Below are 23,540 nucleotides of genomic sequence, written 5' to 3'. Positions count from 1 at the left end.
ATCTGTCTTGAGGGTGGTCTGTGTTTCGGCTCTCCAGACGGCGAGTTGTTTGGATTTGTCCCAAATGCGGGGTGGATCTTGTTGCTGAGTTTGAGGTGGAGTGTGAGGAGATCTTTGTTAATTCGGTCTAGGAGGAATCTTTTTGTGTGAAGTTCATTTCTGATTAGGGCTAATTCTGTTCTTTTCAGGATCCGTTTGGTGGCTGCAGAGTTGGAGTGGAATTGATACCAGACCCACACTCACAAAAACCACACAGGAGGTCACCACCACACATCCACGCAAAAAACAAACCCAAAGCCACACCGATGATGAGGCACGACCACAAACCAGAAGCCAGACCACAGCTGCATCATTAGCCACTTTAAACCCCTCCAATCCATACATGAAGCAAACTGACACCCTCCATGAAGAGGAGGCACGACCACGAACGAGAAGCCAAAAAATAGCAAGGCAGCCTAAAATCTTAAACCCCTCTGCAACTCAGACTAACCTGAGCACAACCAAACAGAACACTCCCCCAGCCAATCAGAGCACAGCCAAGCCCCTAACCATTCAGAACACACCTCCACCCAATCAGAACACAGCCAAGCTCCCACCCAATCAGTTCATACCCCCACTGGCAGTTAAAAGGAAGAAACAGCTAAGACCACACATTGCTGCTCAAAGCACGAAGCTGAAAACACCAGCCTGAAGATGACGAATGGGACTTCGTCGAAACGTTGCCAAGACACTTCCAATTTTACGCAGGAGAAAACCCGAACAACCAAAGACCTACATACAAATACCCGCGAAAACCTCAGAAAACAAATATCGAACCTCTACGGGGAGGAAATCCACCATCTGACCAGGACCTATGAAAAACTTGAAGTCCAAAGAGCTTCCATTTTATGCGACCTCGCATTCCTACGCAACTGCCGAGATCAAAATCTAATCCCCACATGTTTCCAACTGAAATTCCACTCCAACTCTGCAGCCACCAAACGGATCCTGAAAAGAACAGAATTGGCCCTAATCAGAAATGAACTTCACACAAAAAGATTCCTCCTAGACCGAATTAACAAAGATCTCCTCACACTCCACCTCAAACTCAGCAACAAGATCCACCCCGCACTTTGGGACAAATCCAAACAACTCGCCGTCTGGAGAGCCGAAACACAGACCACCCTTAAGACAGATACACACACCAACAAACTCCGAAGACTACAAGAACGCCAGAAACAACCCCCCCTAGAAGTATTATATATATTCTTTATGCAAAAGTGGAGAAATATTATTCAAGTAATAAAAATGACAAGTACTGTAACTACAACTAAAGTTAGCAAAAAAACAGTTACAAATCCCACAACTACAATGGCCTCTCCTTCAGGCCATAGAATCATGTTGGTGAAAGTAAAAGAAAAAGTAGAATTGGCAATGAACCCACAGAGTTTGCAGATAACACTACAAACGATTCAAGAAACAATGATGATGACCCAAGAGGCAATAGCAAATAATTATGAAGAAATGAAAATACATCATAAAGAAATTAAGAATGATATTGTAAAAATGAGAGATGAAATTAAAAATATGAATGATAAGATAGGTAATATACAACAAACAATGATGGAAAATGAACAAAGAATTCAAAAAGTCAAAACAAAAATGGAGCTTGTTGATAGTAAAATAGAAGGGATGATACAGAAATCTGAGCAGACAAATAAGGAGTTGACTGAATCTATTGCTTTTCTGGAAATGAACAAAGCTTCGTTCTTTCTAAGATTTCAAAATATTGTAGAGGAAAAGGAAGAAGAATTGGGAGAAAAGATGGCAGAGATGTTGGCAGAGATTTTAGGCAAAGAAAAACAGAAGTAAGAAGAGACATAGACAAAATATATAGAGTACATACGAATTATGCATGAAGGCATAGATTGGCGAGAGAGGTCCATATAAGATTTACTAGAAGATCAATAAGGGATGAAATATATTAAAAAACTAGAGCTGAACCAATAATATATAAGGGTAAAGAAATAATTGTATTAAAACAAATACCACATAGTATACGAAATCAGAGACGAGAATACCAATTTTTAACGACTCAATTAATTAAATATAAAGTCATGTTTCGTTGGTTAATACCTGAAGGCATACTTTTAACTTGGCAGGAAAAAAAAATACAAGATAGATACACTTGAGAAAGCACAGGACTTTTATGAGTGTTACTTTTCACAAGGAGAAGAACAAGAAAGTAGGAAAGAGCCAGAGAGTAAAAGTTACGATGAAGATTTATTAGAGGAAGTTGATCGAGAGCGAGAAATACAAAAGTTACAAGAAAGAGAAAGGTTAGAAAGAGAAGCAAAAGGAAGACTTATAGAGACAAGAAGCATAAAAAAAATAAAAAATAAAAAATAGATCAAGTAAAAAATAGGAGTCATAATTAAGCTCTTATCTGTAAACATTAATGGATTAAATATATCAAGAAAAAGAGTTTAAACGTTTAACAATTTAAGGAAATTGGATGTAGATGTGATGTATCTTTAGGAAGTTTATATAAAATAGGATTACAGAAAACTACTAGAGAAAGTAAAATTTAGAAATATTATACACAATATTAGCATAAAACAAGAAAGGAGGAATTATTATATATGTCAAAGAAAAAATGAAATCAAATCAATATATTTGGATGAAAAGGGGTGAATTTTAATGTTGGAAATAGTATTAGAGCAAAAACAGTATATGCACTAAATAATAATTAACGTGAATCTTTTTTAAAAAAATAAGGTATAAAAGAAGCTAGTGGATTTGGACTATGAGAATATTTGTATGATCACTAGGCCTAGATAGAATCCCGGTCGAGTCCTATAAAAAATAAGAGAGTTACTACAATGAATAATGTTGGAAATTTAAAATGAGGTGTTGGTAGAGGTGATATGTGTATAATAATGTATAATAATAATAATATGAATTATTCCTAGTTAAGTAGTAGAATATGAAGGAAGGAAAACGTAAATATGAAACAATGGGGCAATAAGGACAAATATTTCAAAGAAGAATGAGGGGGGAAATGTAAATAATAGAAGAGTACTGTTACAAATTGCTGTTAACAAAAAGGATATATTATGTTTGTATGTGTGTAATGTTTTGCTGTGTTTTGTTTTGTTTTGTTGGTCTAAAATAAAAATAAAAAAAAATGTGAAAAAATGAGATATACAAAAATTATCACCATGTCAGTTAATCCTTAGTTGGGTAACCTTTAGCATGAATTATGGCCTTACAATGTCTTCCCATGGAGTGAACCAAGTCCTTTAGTTCTGCAGCTGTTATAATGTGAAACCAAGATTGAATGATTGCTTCTGTTAACTGGGTTTTATTGCTGGGTTGCTTCTGACTAACAAGTTTCTTTAGTCGGCTCCATAGATTTTCAATTGGGTTAAGGTCTGGGCTATTCCCAGGCCATTCCAGCAGTGGAATATGATTATCTTGAAACCACTTTTTGCACACAGCAGCAACATGACATGGAGCTGAATCTTGCTGAAATATAAATGCTTCATTGTCTTGGAAAAGATCATGTGCAGAAGGCTTAAGTTTGGGCTCAAGTTTTCATTAATGTATTTTTGGCCATTTATATTCCCATTAATCACACAAATTCTGCCCACACCTTTTGATGTCATACAACCCCAGATCATAACACTGACTGGGTATTTCACGGTACATGTAATGCAATCAGGATCTTATCTGATTCTTCTTCTTATGTGTTTTATGCCATCACTACCGAACAGGGATATCTTGGTCTCATCACTCCAAATAACACTGTGTCATTGTTCCTCTGTCCAGGTAACATGGGTTTTAGCCCAGTTTAGTCTTTTCAACCTTTGTTTGAGAGATAAAAGTGGCTTTTTTTGTGGAATTCTAGATTTGAGGCCAAATTCCTGCAGTCTGCGCCAAACAGTCCTTGCACTCAACTTCACATTGCATTGCGCCATTTCATCTTGTATATACCCAGATGATTTTCTTCTATCACGTAGGCACAGTCTCTTAATTCTTTTATCATCACTTGCTGTTCTGCACCTTTTCCTGACTTTACCAGTATGATTTTGTAGTGACTGAGTCTCCTTATACCTCTTCAAAAACTTAGAAATGCCACCTTTGGTTAAGTTTCCACCAATTTTTCTTCTAATATCTTTATAACTGTAGCCTTGTTCACTTAATCATACTATTTTCCATCGCTTTCTGAGTGACCAGTCAACTGTTTGCACTATTACTTTAATTTTATTACGTTTTACAAGCTCACTAAATGAAAGAACACAAAAAAACCCAACCAACTTAATAGCAATCACATAACACACTGACAAATGTCCTCCTCTCAGCTTCAATACATGACACCAATAACTGAATCCTACTGTGATCTGATTGGCTCATTGCCAAAACAAGATGACACCTGATTGGCTCTCTAAACACTAATGCTCATTGGCTACAATCCAATGAAGAAAAGTTACCTGATATCAACTTAAGCAAGTTGTCCCTCCTTTTTCTGGTTATTTGGCTATAACTTTTCATAGAATACAGATAATTGAACAAACCTCATTGCATTACATTCTTGATTAAATTATCTTTCAATTGATATATAATTTTATGGTACTATTCAAAAAAAAGTGGTGTTATTAGCCATCAAACCTCAAATGTATACTTTTCCCAAAAGGTTTCCACAATTTTGGCCACTACTGTAGTATTGGCACACTGAAAAGTGAAACCAAGACTGAAGCTTTCCCCCCACAGGTTACAAAGTTGAACTTCCCAATTCAATGATGTGTCATAATGCACATTCCACAATTAACTACTTGCCCAGGCTTTCTAATGGAAGCCTTAGCCTGCCAAAATGCAATCAGCAATGACCTTGGTTCCCATAGAACAATTTATTGTTTTGACTAAATTAGAAAATACTCATCCCTCCTCCCAAATCTGTGGCTACCAAAAATGAAGAGAAAATGGCTTCAGCCAAATTCATTTATAGTGTTGAACGTGGTTTCAGATGAAGCCCAGCACGTTCCAAAAGCACAGTCCCAGAATATTAATTATTACTGATCTACCTTTGCGAAGAAAGTTTCCTTTGCTGAAATCGAGGAGATCAGAAGGCAAGAATGTGTAGTTTGCTCTGGAATCTATTTTCATGTTATCAAATGTAGCTTTATCTACCACATCATCCGTCTCCTTTTCAGTTAGCTTTTTTCCTAGGAAGTTGCATATTTTCAGTACAGATCTTCTCAGGTCCTGCAATTTGATAGAGCCTTATATTAGATCATCCACAACAATGGAGAAAAGATGGAAAGGTTTGTTGAGATCTCACATATCATATCTGTCACTCACTCCCCCAACCTTTAATTCTTTCTTTTCAAACTGAAAAAACTACCCTGATTAAATAATTAGTGTTTATTTTTTTAATGAAAACTATAGGAAACAATATCATTGAATAGAAATGCTGCTTTAGGACTTGTTGTAAACGTTGTTGAATAGAAATGCTGCTTTAGGACTTGTTGTAAACGTTGTTGAATAGAAATGCTGCTTTAGGACTTGTTGTAAATGTTTTCAAAGGCAAGTTTTGAGAAATGTTTTTAATTGACAATATATTGATATGCCATAATTTCCCTAGGATTCAGACTCTTATGTTCTTAGCAATCTTGGCAGTATCAGAGGCTGGCCAGTTCCTAGGCCGGGCTAAAAAAAAAATGCCTTGGCCTTTCTTAAAAATGCAGTTGAGTTGAGTCAATCTCTTCTGAGCCAAAACAGGAAAATATTATGAGAGACTTTGACTAAGCTTTGGCTAATTACAGATACTTAGTTGGATTTCCCTTATCTACTAAGTAAATCTATGAAAAATTAGATCAACTTTGTTTGGCCAGATTTGTTTACAACAGATGCATCCTGTGAATTCTAGCATAATAAGCCAAGTGCTCACAAAAATACCTTTTATTAATCTTTTTGATATCAAGATGATAGCACTCTATTTCCCAGATCCTCCTCCTTCCTTTAGAAGAGACAGAAACTTATTTTTCTTCAGAAACCTCACCACTCCTACAGGAGTGCACAGAAACAACCAAGAGTGATTCTATGATCACCTCTGTTACTCCCTATTGGAATAGATTATTCACACTTCACAACACAAACACATCTTACCTTTTTCATTTCTTCATAAGAAAGGAAGAGAATATTGAAATCACCCTTATGAGCATACCAGCCTTCTACATGGTCTAGCCACGAACTACAAAGCACTGGTAGGAGAGAAAGTAATTTAGTGTAAACATGAGGGCAGTCTTGAAATCACTGAGTTCAGTTGTTCAGCTCAGGGCTGCAATGATCCAGCTGACCATCTGTCTCAGGGATACATTCTTAATACTTCAATTTCCTCCATTTATCCTCATTTATCTTTATGATCCTAATGGGCCTACAAATAAAAGCATGATAGCTCAACTAAGGGCTATCCTAATATCACTGAATGTGGAGAGGAGAGAGAAGGAATGGGAGCCATAGCTAATATGGTTGCGTACTCCAACTTGTTAATTAAAGCAATCTACTTTAATTTTTGTTATACTTCTTCAAATATCAGACTTATTCCGATTAGCTATTTCTGTTTCCAACTCCTAAAACACTTTGTATGTGATTCTTTAACTTAGAGTTACCTAACTTTTCTGGTTTTGTCTCCAACTGGCAGGGGAGGAGAAGGGATGGATCTGTGTGAGCAGCCAGCAAGCATGACCATGCATGCAGCTCCATTTGCACAAGTGGTGTGCAGGCATTCCTGCTGCTTGCAAAACAGGGTAGGCACACATGTGTGTGCTTGCCTGCCATTTCCATGGCCAAATTGCAAATAATTCATAACCCACTAATGGGCCATAACCCATTCATATCCTGATTTTAAATCACCAAATAGTTTCCTTCCATTTTCTCCTCTATATTAAATATATCTTAGTATTACTCATCTCTCTCCTGTAATAAGCTCCCTTCAGTTGCCTCTCCTACCCATTTTTACTTCATGAGTTGTCCTCAGCGTCCTGCATTCTTCTTCACTCATCCATCCCATTATAAACTGTTTTCATAGAGTTTACACAAATTACTGCTTGAGTATGGAGAATCATTATTTGTTACTTATGTTAGGAAAGTGGGTGGATTGTTTGTTCTTTGTGGGAAGCAGATGGAAATATATTCATAATCTCTTATCTAAAACAAAACTGACATAATGTTGTCATGATGAAGGACTTCTTACCTTTTCCAGCCAAAAACGTCTCAAAGAAAGTACTGAAGTCTTTTGGGGTTTCTAATTTGACTAAGATTTTGTGAAAATGATAGCTAGAAACCAAGATATCCTTTGGATTTCTAAGCACATAAATAATCTGTAACAGAAAGATGATAATAACTAGTCAAAAAAACAAGAAAAAAGACAGATTGACAGCAAAGCCTACATACAGTGCATCAAATATTTCTCATACACTCATCTAACAGGCTCCATTATATCATGGGATCTCAAAGCTTATTAGCAAAACCATGTTTGAGGAACTTCCAGCAGGCCAACAGGATTGGGGCCAGCATCTTGAATCCTGAACCAAAGTGGTAGCCACTGCAGTTTCCAAAACAGAGGTGTCATGTATGAAGTTCTTAGAGATCACACAAGTGCTCATGCTGCTGCATTTTGCACCAGCTGAAACCTTTGGTGACTAGGGCATGAGTGGCTGACAGAAGGGATTGTGGGAAGGGTTTTGAGGGCTAGAGATAGCATTCCTCAACTTGACAGTGTTCAGATATGTTAAGATAGCAAATGGCCATGCAACACAAGTGTTGCAATCCATCTGGAAAAATAAGCTTAAGCTGGTCGATATTCAGTTCGGTTCTTAGCTATTTCTCCAGGGCATGATATTCTGATGTTAACACAATTTTGTTTGTGTTTATTTTCCTCACCCTTCAAAACTTATTAGTGTCCACCAAATATATTGGAACAATGTAATATGTGTTTGTGTGCCATTTGCCTATTTGTTAATAAAACATTCAGATACAGAGCTAATAGAACAGAAGACAGACAGTTCCCCACATCACCTCACAAGTTAGCAAAATATGTCTTACTTTTGCTCTTCTACTTCGTAATCCTTTGGGTACCAAATAGTAGGGCAGATGGGAACTAAAGAGACGAGGTGATGGGTAACTGGAAAAATCTACATGCAAAATGTTATACTCCAGCCATGGTGCTCTTTCATTCAGGGTAATATTTTCAGTTCCATCTCGATGACCTTCATGAAAAATCAGGCTCACAATATTCTGAGTCCATATTGTGCCTGCAAATAAGGAATAATTAAATTAATTCATCCATTATTACTTGGGGAACTTTGAGCTTATGCCAAGCCAACCTTCCTATCAGGAGAAATAGGAAATATTTCAGAGATGCCTGAACACAATGAAGTCTTCTAAAATTGACAGATTAAAGTGATGGATGGATGAGAAAAACTAGCTATTTATTTGCACATTTATTTCTATCCTGCTTTTATTAGTTTTGGAAGTAATGGCAAGCATACCTAATAATCCTTCCTCATCCTATTTTCCTCACAATTATCCTGAGTGGGCAGAGGCAGTGTGACTGGCCAAGGTCACCCATCTAGCAATGTATGGGTAAAATAAAAATGATGAAAGTACAGGTTTAGCAGCTTTATTTCTCCTACGTTTTCAGCTTCTTATAAAATGCTAAATGTTGAGGCTTCCAGTTTGCTGATGTGGCTGCTGTAGCCACTGGAAGGCGAGCTCCGTCTTCCACGTCCGATTTTGCACCGCTGGGGGCCCTGGAAAGGGTCAAAAGTGGCTCTGTAGGGGTAAGCAAGGAGGGGATCTTCCGCTCGATCCGGGGAAGCCTCCACACTGGAGGATAAAAAACCGGCCATAGAAATATGGCCCGTCACTAGGCTGCAGACAGCTAAAGTGAAACTTATTACCAGGCAATAATAATAATAATAATAATAGTAATAATAGTAATAATAGTAATAATAATAATAATAATAATAATAATAATAATAATAATAATAAAGTTGGAAGGAACCTTGGAGGTCATCTAGTCCAACCCCCTGCTCAGGCAGAAAACCCTATACCATTTCAGACATTATTTTGTTGTTTAAATGATAGCCACTAGAGCAGGAAAAATACACCTTTTAAGCTGGTAGATATATTTAGAATTGTGATAGCAAATCATTGCTTGCCCCCCTCCAAATTCCTGAACAAGACAAATCTATAATTACATTACATTATATATTTGTCTGCTCAAAAACTGGCCACCATAATAGACATATCCATTCACAAACCAATACCAATGAGGTACTGTACCTCCTAAACTAAGTTTCACAAAGCACAAATACTCAGTACTCATACTCAGTTAAATCAAAATCAAACTAATCATTTTATGGTCAGCATCATGTACAAACTCGTTCATGGATTTCACATGGCTTCTTTAATAAAGCAGAGTTTCTTGGCATAAAATCCGTTCATTCTGATTATTTCCTGTGACCTTATAAAGCAGCACGGATGAGACTGGGTGAGATCTGAACCTCTCTTCAATCCTAACTTTTTTTTCTACCAGTAGAAGCTGCCCAAAGTATTTTCCCCTTAGTGGAGAGAGGGAAGGGAAATTCTATCCCACCCTCTAAAAACAGGGGCGACTGACTATCGAGGGGAGTTTAAAATGCTGAAAGAATAACCTGATTCTAACTGGATTTTTATCTTTCTCAAATTTGAGGACTAAAAGATTTCTTATTCTTATTGAAGATTTGGGTTTTTACTTACAAAAAAGAAGTAAAATTGGGAAAAGTATTATAAAAATTTTGGACTTAAAAAAAAATCTTAAATGGTATGGGCGACATCTTGTGGCTAAACCTGATATTACAACTTATTGTCTAAAAGAGACTTGGCTTGAAGTCCAGACTATACATAAGACTTTTGCAAGCTTGACAGATATCAGCTGTGAGAAGCCCGGCTGTGTTCTATCCTCAGTGACAAAATTATTTTCATTCTCTGATTGTAAAGCTTTTAATTTAACACACCACTAAGAGAACATGGATGAAGATCAGGAAGAGATTCTCTTTATGCTGAAAGCAATTTATGAAACTATTCTGACAGCTACTGATAAAATAAGAAGCTACAGAAAAGAACAAGATGTCAGCCTAGATATATGAAAACAAACTTTGATTACAACTAAAGAATCAACTACACAGAATATAATGGAAGAAGTGGAACAATCAAATACTATGATAGAAGATTCAACTCATCAACAAGCACAGTTAACAGAAAACCCAGAAAAGGGACTGACAACATTGGAAATGGAAAGGACTTTCTATATAAACCAGAAGAAACCTGAGGATCAAGAAGAAGAACAGACTGAAGGGAAGTTAAACATAGTACAACTATGTCAAGATGGAAAAATAGAGAGACAATTTGTTAGCCCTTCAAAAAAAATGGCGACTGGATGGCCTCTTTTATCTCAAACAAGATATATAATAAAAGAGGGAGATCTATTTGATGACTTAAAAGCATGGATATGGAAGGCAAGTTGGCAAAGAAAGAAAGCTAGAATAAGGCTGAAGAAAATTGGGGTTTTGACTTATTAGTGAGGATTAAAATAGAATATACTCAAATAGACAAGATGTGTACTTTGAATACTAGATTTTGTTATGAACTGAGATAAAGAAAACTGCCATACTTCAAAAGTACCTCAGAAACCAGACTACTATATTACAAACACATGTCATCATAATAGATTGATAGATAACCTTTATTGTCATTTTTTACTGTGGGCACAATGGCGCACATTAAAAATGAAATTTAGTTGTTTGCTCTCAAAGTGTACACATACATAACGAACATCTGAACACACTATATACAACATATGTACAGACCTACATCCTTACATATAAGTAACATAAATATTAATCACTGTCCATCTTTAATACATAACAGAAAGAGGAAGCTTTAGAGTTCACAAGGTTAATAACGTATGAAACTAAAAATTGGGAAAAACTAATTAGGGCATTGATTGTCTATAAAGACTGAATGTTAAAATAACCAGGATATGTATAAGCTAAAAATTATTGATAAATGTAAGAATGTTGTTTTTATTTAATGGATATAATAAGAATTGTATTAGTTTAAACATGAGACAGTAAATGCTAAGGGGAAAAGAAAGGAAATATTTATTGTGGTAGTTTGAGACTTGTACTAAAGATACTTGAATTATCGATTAACTCAGCCATGACGTTGCTTTTTAAATACTTAAATTTAAAATTAGAAAATCAATAAAACATAAATAAAATAAAATGCTAAATGTTAAAATTTGGTTATAGCACAACACAGTTACAGCAACCAAAATCCTGAGGAACTGAATAACAGCACTGGATACAAGATTATCTCTTTCTTGGAAGACATCTTTGAACTTACCAGATTTAGGATATGTGATTATGAATATATCATCATCTCGGATTTCCAAACTGTCCAGTAAATCTATACCTTTGGGTGAAGACATGCCATTTATGAAATAGATTCCTTTGTATTTATATAGGAAATCGTCCTCTGGCTCCATTACTTTGGCTGTTGATAATAATATAGCGATTAACAGTACTTCCTACATTTATGGTCAATATTAATTTAGTTCTTTAAAAATCATAACTCCTGCTAACATAAAGAAAAACAATGTATATATTATTAGATTAGTTTCCCTAATTAATTAATTAGTTTCATGAACTCAATTTTCATCCACAAAAGTTTCCATTACAAACAATAAATTTGATGTTCTTCTTGGAGTTCTGTGTAGAAGAGAAAGCCTTAATTACACTATGAACAACATACTAGTTGCAATTCTTTTCTTACCTTGCCTTACCTAGTCCCCAACTGTCACTCATGTCATGTCCTTTAGCCAACTTACATTCCTGCAGAGTGCTCAAATATTTAAGAAGGCGGATCTTTAGTCAATCATTGTGTAAGCAGTGCTTCTGTATTCCAAAAATGAGCAAGAGAGGACATAGAACACGATTGAGTAATAACCTAATTAACAAGACTATCTTATCTCAGGCAACTTTATCAAAACATGTCTAACCGTTCAATCCAATATAGCACAATCAACACACGCTGTGGCAAGGCTAACACTGCCATACTTCAAAAGTACCTCAGAAACCAGACTACTATATTATAAACACATGTCATCATACTAGATAGATAACCTTTATTGTCATTTTTTTTACTGTGGGCACAATGGCACACATTAAAAATGAAATTTAATTGTTTGCTCTCAAAGTGTACATATACATAACAAATATTTAAACATACTATATACAACTATATACAACACCCTTACATATAAGTACATATACATATAACATAAATATTAATCACTATCCATCTTTAATGCATAACAGAAGGAGGAAGCTTTAGAATTCACTAGGTTAATACTGTATAGAAGAAAACCATGACTGAATCTGGATGTTCTGCTTCGGATACCATGAGCCTCCTCCCAGAAGGTAAGAAGGAAAACAGGTTGTGAAGAGGATGTATACTGCAGTGTTTCTCCACAGCATTGCTGGCTGTGGAATTCTGGGAGTTGAAGTCCTCATGCCTTAAAATTGTTAAAGTTGAGAAACACTTTTGTATAGTGTCCTAGACAATCTTGCAGACTCTCCTCAAGCAACACCTACTGTATGTGCTATGTCCTGGATGGAAGGGAGGGAACTGCCAATAATCTTTTCTGCCATCCTCACCACTCTCTGCACTGCCTTCCTTTCTGAATCAGTAATGCTTCCAAACCAGACTGTGATGTTGCATGTAGCACACAAACCATCTAAACTCTAAAATGATACATTTTTGTTCCACAAATAATGAGCATTGATAAAATAGACACTAGTTATTTGCCAGAATTTTGGAGTGAAGAATTGAAATTCTTATACACTTCCTGAGACCATGGAGTAAAAGGATGGAGGGTTCATGGCTCCTATCTCAAAGGCCTTCTGGCTCTTCTCACCCTGGCCTTACCTCCTGCTTTGAGAGAGCAGTGTAAGGGTCAACAGCTACCCGAAGAACTTGAGGTTCCAAGAAGACAAATCAGGAGACTCAAGCAGAGGCTTCCAAGGTAAACAGCACTTTAATTGATCAAGTGAAGTTGCAGTGTGGACCACTGTCCGAAACACTGTCAGCTGTGTTTAGAAGTGCCACACCTTGGTCAGTCAGGCATTTCCTTATTTAGGCAGCAACAGCCAATCACAGAGTTACACATGTCAGTAAAACATAGTATCAGCCAATCACATTTTATTCTTTTCCCGCTCTTTTCCTTGTCTTTTGGGTCTGTGTACATGTTCTTCCTATTTTGGGAGCTGCTGTTCTAAGAGATTCTGTGCCTGTCTTTCTTTTTTCACCCAGCCAATGGATTGAAAGAAGAGGCTCTTGCACACTTCTGCTTGCGTGGATATAAAGTGAAAAAGGGAAACAATTTGTATAGCACCATCTTCAGATTGTAAAACATTGAGGCATGTGACAGGAGCAATCAACTTTAATTTCTTCCCACCCCATTCTGGGAGCAAAAGCAATCTCTCAAGAGACAATGAAGTAAAATTTCATAGAAAGAAAGAAGAAAGAAAGAAGAAAGAAAGAAAGAAAGAAAGAAAGAAAGAGAAAGAAAGAAAGAAAGAAAGGGTTAAAAACTTTAACTATTAGCATGCAAACCCATTCAGTGGTGAAGGAAATAAATACAGCCTCATTTTTTTTCAAAAAGCATTTTCAGCAGCTTGATTTATTGGTGAGATTTATCCTTACCTCAGCACTTAAAAGACTCTAGGTCAGGGGCCGGCAACCTGAAATGGTGAAAGAGCCACTTGGATCCGTTTCCCTCACAAAAGAAAAAACTAGGAGCCGCAAAATGCACGCATGCGCACACAAACGTAATGGGGCTTGATTAAAGAGTGGAGCCTAAGGCAACACATGCACTGTCCCTGTCCCTGTCCAGCTCCCCCTCCCCGGGCCGAATGTTGCTGCAGTTGAGAAACGCTGATCCAGACTGATTTAATACCTGCTGGGAACGTGCACTTTCAACTCTGCTTTGGTAGAACGGATGTCTCAATACCTCTACTCTGGGCTCACCCTTCCATCTCAATTTATCAAACCAGGGCAGAAACAGGAACAGGGCTGGTACCGTCACAGGTCGTGGCTAACCCTTCCCAAAGGGTGTTGCAGACACAAATGCCTCTCGTTTGCTACCTGCAGAACAAGACACCGGATTGTCAGCATTGCTGTAAGACCACCTCCTGCAGTGCCAGCTAATGCGGTGTGCTTCTCTTTGCAAACATATGCGAAATGTTTCGGGATTTCACTCGCCCGCCTGCCCAAGTGGAGACCCTGCGCCGCCTCTTCTCCTGTGGCCAGGGAAAGAGGGCCAGCCCCAAGCCTGTCCTGGAAAACTTTTTAGGCCCCAAATATCCCCACAACCCCTTCCCCTACAGCCCAGGCACTGTGGATCCGCAACAGGAGGGAACCTTCGGGACCTTCGGTACTCCCGGCAGTGGAGGCGGTGGTGAGTGGATGGCGAAGGGCCATGGCTGCCCGGTTGCCGCCGCCTCCTCTCTGGCCTCATTCAGCGTGACCGGCAGCGGCGACGGCAACAGTGGATGGATGGTGAAGGGGCACGGCTGCCCAGGCCAAGGAAGGCACCACCGATGGAGACAAGAAGGGGTTGGTGGCGGAGAGCCCAGTGGCAGCAGTGGCAGCGGGAGGACGGCGAAGAGCTGCAGCTGCCTGGGCCAAGGTATGTAAAGGCGGTGGAGAGTCCCTCAGCAGCGGAAGGAAGGCGAAGGGGCGTGGCCGCCCAGGCCAAAGTGGGGCAGTGGGAAGATGGTGAAGGGGCGTGGCCACCCAGGCCGAAGTGGGGCAGGATGACGGAGAGCGCCACGGCAGCGGGAGGATGGCGAAGGGCTGCAGCTGCCTGGGCCAAGGTGGGGCAGGGTGGTGGAGAGCCCTGTGGCAGCAGGAGGATGGCAAAGGGCCGTGGCCACCCAGGCCGAGCTCTGTGGACAGGGAGCTGCAGGAGATGGCTGAAAGAGCTGCATGCGGCTCCGGAGCCGCAGGTTGCTGACCCATGCTCTAGGTCATTTGTGGATATTAATGCTTAATAAATAATAAATAAACATAAAGCATACTAAATAAAGCAATGCAAAATAATAACAAATTACCAGACCATTGAAGGCAATATTGGGGTTAATGAAGCCATTCAGTCCCCTAAGCTTTCTGGAAGAGATACTGAGAATTCCTGCCTCTAAGCTGTTGTGAATATTTGCACTTTTCTTGCAAGCATTAAGCCTACATTCACAGCTGTATTTCCAAACTTCATCATCTTTAAGATGTGTTGATGCAGAGATTTCAGTTTCCAGAATGCCCAGCCAGCATGGCTATTGCTACTAATTCTAGGAGTTGAATTCCCTGCAATTCAAAATTGTCAAGTTTGTTTGCTTGTTTAATTTCCATAGCCACCTATCTCAAGCCAATGACTCTGAGAAGCTTACAATTAAAAAAAATTATTATGATCACCTCTGTTACTCCCTATTGGAATAGATTATTCACACTTCACAACACAAACACATCTTACCTTTTTCATTTCTTCATAAGAAAGGAAGAGAATATTGAAATCACCCTTATGAGCATACCAGCCTTCTACATGGTCTAGCCACGAACTACAAAGCACTGGTAGGAGAGAAAGTAATTTAGTATAAACATGAGGGCAGTCTTGAAATCACTGAGTTCAGTTGTTCAGCTCAGGGCTGCAATGATCCAGCTGACCATCTGTCTCAGGGATACATTCTTAATGCTTCAATTTCCTCCATTTATCCTCATTTATCTTTATGATCCTCATGGGCCTACAAATAAAAGCATGATAGCTCAACTAAGGGCTATCCTAATATCATTGAATGTGGAGAGGAGAGAGAAGGAATGGGAGCCATAACTAATATGGTTGCGTACTCCAACTTGTTAAGGGATTTTTTTTGTCAACTTGCTGCTATATTGTTTCATTTCTTTGTTTTTTCTTATTTGAAATTTTGGGGCAATCTGCTTTAATTTTTGTTATACTTCTTCAAATATCAGACTTACTCCGGTTAGCTATTTCTGCTTCCAACTCTTAAAACACTTTCTGTGTGATTCTTTAACTCAGTCACCTAAATCTTCTGGTTTTGCCAACTGGCAGGAGAGGAGAGGAGATAGTTCTGTGTGAGCAGCCAGTACACACGAGCATGTATGCAGCTGCATTTGCACAAGCGGTGTACATTGATTCCTGCTGCTTGCGCAAGAGGGGATGCACACACATGTGTGCTTGCCTGCCACTTCCATGGCTCAGTTGCAAACAATTCATGGCCCACTAATTCCAACCCATTCACATCCTGATTTTAAACCACCAAATAATTTCCTTCCATTTTCTCCTCTATATTAAACATATCTTAGTATTACTAGTATTATTTGTCTTAGTATTACTAGTCCTGTAATAAGCTCCTTTTGCTTGCCTCTCCTATCCATTTTTACTTCATGAGTTGTTCAAGTTGTCCTGCATTCTTCTTCACTCATCCATCCCATTATAAACTGTTTTCATAGAGTTTACACAAATTACTGCTGGAGTATAGAGAATCATTATTTTTTACTTATGTTAGGAAAGTGGGTGGGTTGTTTGTTCTTTGTGGGAAGCAGATGGAAATATATTCATAATCTCTTATCCAAAACAAAAACTGACATAATGTTGTCATGATGAAGGACTTCTTACCTTTTCCAGCCAAAAACTTCTCAAAGAAAGTACTGAAGTCTTTTGGGGTTTCTATTTTGACTGACATTTTGTGAAAATGATAGCTAGAAACCAAGATATCCTTTGGATTTCTAAACACATAAATAATCTGTAAGAGAAAGATGACAGATTGACAGCAAAGCATACACAGAGTGCATCAAGTATCTGTCATACACTCATCTAACAGGCTCCATTATATTATGGGACCTCAAAGCTTATTAGTAAAACCATGTTTGGGGAACTTCCAGCAGGCCAACAGGATTGGGGCCAGTCTCAACTCGAGGAGAATGATTTTCCATATTGCAGAGACCACAGAATAAAAGGCTTTCCTCCTAGATCCTGCCTGACAAATCTCCCTAGCAGATGGGACCTCAACATGCCTTTCCTGTTGGACTTGATGTGATGTGTAGCTGCAACTAGGGAGGGGAGGTCCTTCAAATTATATGTTTCTGCCTCATGATGGGGTTTAAAGGTCATAACCAGCATCTTGAATCCTGAACCAAAGTGGTAGCCACTGCAGTTTCCAAAGAAGAGGTGTAATGTATGAAGTTCTTAGAGATCACACAAGTGCTCATGCTGCTGCTGCATTTTGCACCAGCTGAAGCCTCTGGTGACTAGGGCGTGAGTGACTATGAGTAGGGATTGTGGGAAGGGATTTGAGGGCTAGAGATAGCATTCCTCAACTTGACAGTGTTCAGATATGTTAAGATAGCAAATGGCCATGCAACACAAAGTGTTGCAATCCATCTGGAAAAATAAGCTTAAGCTGGTCGATATTCAGTTCGGTTTGTAGCTATTTCTCCAGGGCATGATATTCTAATATTAACACGGTTTTGTTTGTGTTTATTTTCCTCACCCTTCAAAACTTGTTAGTGTCCACCAAACATATTGGAACAATGTAATATGTGTTTGTGTGCCATTGGCCTATTTGTTAATAAAACATTCAGATACAGAGCTAATAGAACAGAAGACAGACAGTTCCCCACACCACCTCACATGTTAGCAAAATATGTCTTACTTTTGCTCTTCTACTTCGTAATCCTTTGGGTACCAAATAGTAGGGCAGATGGGAACTAAAGAGACGAGGCGATGGGCGACTGGGAAAATCTACATGCAACAAATTATACTCCAGCCATGGTGTTCGGTCAATCAGGGTAATATTTTCAGTTTCATCTCGATGACCTTCATGAAGAATCAGGTTCACAATATTCTGAGTCCATATTGTGCCTGCAAATAAGGAATAATTAAATTAATTCATCCATTATTAGTTGGGAAACTTTGAACTTCTGCAAAGCCAACCTTAGCAAACATTTCATAGATGCGTGAACACAGTGAAGTTTTCTAAAATTGATAGATTAAACTGATGGATGGATGAGAAAAACTAGCTATTTATTTGCACATTGATTTCTATCCTGCTTTTATTAGTTTTGGAAGTAACTCAAGATGGCAAGCATATCTAATAATCCTTCCTCATCCTATTTTCCTCACAACTATCCTGAGTGGGCTGAGGCAGTGTGACTGGCCAAGGTCATCCATCCAGCAATGTATGGGTAAAATAAAAATGATGAAAGTACAGGTTTAGCAGTTTTATTTTCCTTGCATTTTCAGCTTCTTATAAAATGCTAAATGTTGAGGCTTCCAATTTGCTGACATGGCTGTCGCAGCCGCTGGAAGGCGAGGTCCGTCTTCCATGTCTGATTTTGCACTGCTGGCAGACCCTGGAAAGGGTCGAAAGTCGCTCTGTAGGGGCAAACAAGGAGCTAATCCCTGCTTGATCGTGGGAGGGTGGTAGCCCTTCCACTCGATCTGGGGCAGCCTCCAAACTGGCGGACAAAAAACCAGCCATAAAAATATGGCCCATCTGGATTTTGATGTTAAAGAAACTATTTTAATGCTGAATTTAATAACAGCAGCAAGACTATTGGTGGATCAGTATTGGAAAAATGATTCTCTGCCTTCTTTAGAAGAATGGGTATTCAAGGTTTCTAATTTAGCAGAAATGGCTAAAATTTCTGCTTATTTAAAGGACCATTCACAAAAGAGATATGTTTCTGTATGAAGAAGATGGATAGAATATATTAAGAAGAAGTATGGAACAACAAAATTTCATTTATTTTATGAATAATGGATTTTTATTAAATTATGAATTGAAGTTTGCAGAGAGTTAAGGGTTATTATGATTTTGGTTATTGTATAAGTAGTAAATTTAAGTTGATTATGTTTAGTTTTTTTTTGTGTGTGTAACTCTGTACTGAGCTCTGGCAAGCCAGTGGGAGAAGGGGGGTGGGGGAGGGGGGAGGGGAGAGTATGGGTAGTATATTCAATAGTTCAGATAAGTAGTAATAGTTTTATATTTTTAAGATTTTTTTTCCTTTTTTTGGGTGATAGAGGATTGCTCGGGCATTTTCCTCTAGACCGCATCCGATTGAGAAGAAGAGGAGAGGGATAAGCAAGTAGAAAGATGGAGGAGAGAGGGAGGAGAGAAGGAGAGTGAGGAAGAAGAAGGAAGGGGGAAGTGAAGAGATGAGAGGGGGATGCGGTTTGGGGGGAAATGGGTGAGCAATGTCAGAATTTGTGTGTTGTATTTTAACTTGTTATGTATCTGAATATTTTTTCTTATGATTGTAATGAAAATAAAATAATAAAATTTAAAAAAAATATGGCCCATCAATAGGCTGCAGACAGCCGAAGTCAAACTTATTACCAGGCACCTATAAAGCAGCGTGGGTGAGATCTGAACCTCTCTTCAATCTTAACTATTTTTTCTACCTGTATAATTTACCCAAAGTATTTCCCCCCCCTGTGGAGAGAGGGAAGGGAAATTCTATCCCACCCTCTAAAAACAGGGGCAACTGACTATCCAGGGGAGTTTAAAATGCTGAAAGAATAACCTGATTCTAACTGGATTTCTATCTTTCTCAAATTTGAGGACTAAAAGATTTCTTACTCTTATTGAAGATTTGGGTTTTTACTTACAAAAAAGAAGTAAAATTGGAAAAAGGTTTATAAAAATTTTGGACTTAAAAAAAATCTTAAATGGTATGGGTGACATCTTGTGGCCAAACCTGATATTACAACTTATTATCTAAAAGAGACTTGGCTTGAAGTCCAGACTATAGATAAGACTTTTGCAAGCTTGGCAGATATCAGCTGTGAGAAGCCCAGCTGTGTTCTATCCTCAGTGACAAAATTATTTTCATTCTCTGATTGTAAAGCTTTTAATTTAACATACCACTAAGAGAATTTGGATGAAGATCAGGAACAGATTCTCTTTAGGTTGAAAGCAATTTATGAAACTATTCTGACAGCTACTGATAAAATAAGAAGCTACAGAAAAGAACAAGATGTCAGCCTAGATCACAGGTCGGCAACCTGCAGCTCTGGAGCCTCATGCGGCTCTTTGAGCCTCCCCTTGTGGCTCCCAGCCTTCTCTGCCATTTGCAGAGAGAGACAGAGAGAGGCACTTGCACTTCCCTGCTTCTCTCTCTGTCTGTCTGTATCTCTCTGTCTCTGTCTCTGTCTCTGTCTCTGTCTCTCTCTCTCTCTCTCTCTCTCTCTCTCTCTCTGTGTGTGTGTGTGTGTGTGTAAAAGACAGTGGACTCACGGTGTTCTCTGACAAGCTGAAAAGGGGTTCTCCCTTTGCTGCATCTCTGCAGGAAGCAGGAAGGGCAGGAGAGAGCTAGCTAGCCCAGCTATGCTGACTCAGGAATTCTGGGAGTTGAAGTCGATGAGTCATAAAAGAGCCGAGGTTGCCTACCCCTTAGCTTGTTGGAGAACAGCTTGAAGCCAGCTTGCCAGGTGAGCAGAAGATCGAGAGAGGGGAAGAGAGGGGAGAGAGAGAGAGAGAAAGAAAGAGAGGGGGGGAGAAAGAGAGAGAGGAAAGAGAGAGAAAGAGAAAGAAAGAGTGGGGGAAGAGGACTGGTAGACCAAGGGCAGAAAGAGAGGGAGGGAGAGAGAGAGAGACCCTTTTGATATCTAAAATGAAGATAACACTGCATATATCCTTTTTTACCTTTATTATAGGTGTGTGTATTTGTGTGTATCTATCTATCTATCTAATACACATACACACATGCATACACACACACCTATAATAAAGGTAAAACAGGATATATGCAGTGTTATCTTCATTTTAGATATCAAAAGGGTTTTGCGGCTCACAGTGTTTTGTTTTCGGTGGGAAACAGGTCCAAGTGGCTCTTTGAGTGTTTTGGGTTGCCTACCCCTGGCCTAGATATATGAAAACAAACTTTGATTACAACTAAAGAATCAGCTGCACAGAATATAATGGAAGAAGTGGAACAATCAAATACTATGATAGAAGACTCAACTGATCAACAAGCACAGTTAACAGAAAACCCAGAAAAGGGACTGACAACATTGGAAATGGAAAGGACTTTCTATATAAACCAGAAAAAATCTGAAGATCAAGAAAAAGAACAGCCTGAAGAGAAGATAAACATTTCAGTACAACTATGCCAAGATGGAAAAATAGAGAGACGATTTGTTAGCCCTTCCAAAAAAAAAATGGTGACTGGATGGCCTCTTTTATTTCAAACAAGATATATAATAAAAGAGGGAGATCTATTTTATGACTTAAAAGCACGGATATGGAAGGCGAGTTGGCAAAGAAAGAAAGCTAGAATAAGGCTGAAGAAAATTGGAGTTTTGACTTATTAGTGAGGATTAAAATAGAATATACTCAAATAGACAAGATGTGTACTTTGAATACTAGATTTTGTTATGAACTGAGATAAAGAAATCTTTGGTCATTAAAAACTTGGAAGTATAAATATTAAAAGTTAAATTTGAATATTGATTTGTTTATAAAGGTTGAATGTAAAAGTAACTAAGATATATATAAGCTAAAATCTATTGATAAATGTAATAAACATGTTTTTACTTAGATGATATAATAAGTACTATACTGGCTTAAATATGAGATAGTAGACATTAAGAGAAAAAGAGAGGAAGTATTTTATGTTGAAACAAGAGAAATTTTGGTTACTAAATTTAAGAAATTTGGAAATTAATAGAACATAAGAATGTTATACTGTATTATTAATTAGATGATGTGAGAAATAGAATATATTCAAATAGATAAGACGGGTATCCTGAATAATAGATTTGTGATGAATTGTGATAAAGAGAACTTTGGTTACTTAAAACTTGGAAATTATAAATATTAAATGTTAAATTTAAATATTAATGGGAAACTAAAAATTGGGAAAAACTAATTAGGACATTGATTGTCTATAAAGACTGAATGTTAATATAACCAGGATATGTATATGCTAAAAATTATTGATAAATATAAGAATGTTAGTTTTATTTGATATAATAAGAATTGCATTACTTAGTCTCTGATCGTCACTCATGTCATGTCCTTTAGCCAACTTATTTGTAATGGTTTCTCAGTGTACTTATCTTCCTATAGAGTGCTCAAATATTTAAGAAGGCTGATCTTTAGTCAATCATTGTGTAAGCAGTGCTTCTGTATTCCAAAAAATGAGCAAGAGAGGACATAGAACAAGATTGAGTAATAACCTAATTAACAAGAGAAAGACTACCTTTTCCCAGGCAACCTTATCAAAATATGTCTAACCATTATAACCTTTATTGTCATTTTTTACTGTGGGCACAATAGCGCACATTAAAAATGAAATTTAGTTGTTTGCTCTCCAAATGTACACATACATAACGAACATTTAAACATACTATATACAACATATGTACAGACCTAAACCCTTACATATAAATAACATAAATATTAATCACTGTCCATCTTTAATACATAACAGAAGGAGGAAGCTTTAGAGTTCACAAGGTTAATAATGTATGAAACTAAAAATTGGGAAAAAACTAATTAGGGCATTGATTGTTTATAAAGACTAAATGGTAAACTAACCAGGAAGTGTATAAGCTAAAAATTATTGATAAATGTAAGAATGTTATTTTTATTTAATTGATATAATAAGAATTGTATTAGTTTAAACATGAGACAGTAAATACTAATGGAAAAGAGAGGAAATATTTAATGTGCTAGTTTGAGACTTGTGCTAAAGATACTTGAATTATCGATTAACTCAGCCATGACGTTGCTTTTTAAATACTTAAATTTAAAATTAGAAAATCAATAAAACATTAAAAAAAACTAAAAAATAAAATGCTAAATATTAAAATTTGGTTATAGCACAACACAGTTACAGCAACCAAAATCCTGAGGAACTGAATAACAGCATTGGATACAAGATTATCTCTTTCTTGGAAGACATCTTTGAACTTACCAGATTTAGGATATGTGATTATGAATATATCATCATCTCGGATTTCCAAACTGTCCAGTAAATCTATACCTTCGGGTGAAGATAAGCCAGTTACGAAATAGATTCCTTTGTATTTATATAGGAAATCGTCCTCTGGCTCCATTACTTGGCTGTTGATAATAATATAGTAATTAACAGTACTTCCTACATTTATGGTCAATATTAATTTAGTTCTTTAAAAATCATGACTCCTGCTAACATAAAGAAAAACAATGTATATATTATTAGATTAGTTTCCCTAATTAATTAATTAGTTTCATGAACTCAATTTTCATCCACAAAAGTTTCCATTACAAACAATAAATTTGGTGTTCTTCTTGGAGTTCTGTGTAGATGACAAATTACACTATTAACAACATACTAGTTGCAATTCTTTTCTTACCTTGCCTTACCTTACCTAGTCTCCAACTGTCACTCATGTC

At 37.6% G+C, this 23,540-nt stretch overlaps 2 protein-coding genes across 8 annotated transcripts in view; both read right to left on the bottom strand.

The window, feature by feature from the left end:
• The window catches only part of LOC120313517 (amine sulfotransferase-like), a 23,681-nt gene extending 9,549 nt beyond the window's left edge, over positions 1 to 14,132 (bottom strand). Inside the window, exons 1-7 of one of the 6 annotated variants that reach the window (XM_039355498.1) lie at positions 14,045 to 14,132; positions 11,870 to 11,981; positions 11,431 to 11,580; positions 8,086 to 8,294; positions 7,235 to 7,361; positions 6,148 to 6,242; positions 5,064 to 5,244 (exon numbers count right to left, since the gene is read on the bottom strand). In XM_039355498.1, coding sequence (XP_039211432.1) covers positions 5,064 to 5,244; positions 6,148 to 6,242; positions 7,235 to 7,361; positions 8,086 to 8,294; positions 11,431 to 11,580; positions 11,870 to 11,891 — 784 coding nt within the window. In that variant the 5' untranslated portion in view covers positions 11,892 to 11,981; positions 14,045 to 14,132. Of the gene's footprint in view, positions 1 to 5,063; positions 5,245 to 6,147; positions 6,243 to 7,234; positions 7,362 to 8,085; positions 8,295 to 11,430; positions 11,581 to 11,859; positions 13,567 to 14,044 lie in introns of those variants that run through there. The other 5 variants (XM_039355501.1, XM_039355497.1, XM_039355500.1 and 2 more) reach the window with 5 other exon arrangements.
• On the bottom strand, positions 14,045 to 23,540 carry LOC120313521 (amine sulfotransferase-like). Of its 2 annotated transcripts, none has more exons than XM_039355508.1 (6): positions 23,516 to 23,540; positions 23,080 to 23,228; positions 17,811 to 18,019; positions 16,775 to 16,901; positions 15,614 to 15,708; positions 14,045 to 14,232 (listed from the first exon to the last, which is right to left on the bottom strand). In XM_039355508.1, the coding sequence occupies exons 2-6, from the start codon at positions 23,219 to 23,221 to the stop codon at positions 14,170 to 14,172; spliced, it is 636 nt and encodes a 211-aa protein (XP_039211442.1). In that variant the 5' UTR covers positions 23,222 to 23,228; positions 23,516 to 23,540; the 3' UTR covers positions 14,045 to 14,169. The 2 variants fall into 2 exon arrangements, with proteins under 2 accessions (XP_039211442.1, XP_039211443.1); XM_039355509.1 differs by having other exon boundaries at positions 23,511 to 23,530.

This window comes from Crotalus tigris, unplaced genomic scaffold, assembly GCF_016545835.1.
Source record: "Crotalus tigris isolate CLP2741 ecotype Arizona unplaced genomic scaffold, ASM1654583v1 scf7180000018691.1937549, whole genome shotgun sequence".
In the NCBI taxonomy this organism is placed as follows: domain Eukaryota; kingdom Metazoa; phylum Chordata; class Lepidosauria; order Squamata; family Viperidae; genus Crotalus; species Crotalus tigris.
This window is presented reverse-complemented; position numbering and strand designations above follow the sequence as displayed.

Bases quoted from the DNA above. Each gene is read 5' to 3' on its own strand.
- LOC120313521 (XM_039355508.1), bottom strand. From the start codon at position 23,221: ATGGAGCCAGAGGACGATTTCCTATATAAATACAAAGGAATCTATTTC. The intron at 16,902-17,810 runs GTAAGACATATT...TTTCTCTTACAG, and splicing joins TACGAAGTAGAAGAGCAAAA to ATTATTTATGTGTTTAGAAA. The intron at 14,233-15,613 runs GTAAGATGTGTT...CTTGTTCTGCAG, and splicing joins CTTATGAAGAAATGAAAAAG to GTAGCAAACGAGAGGCATTT.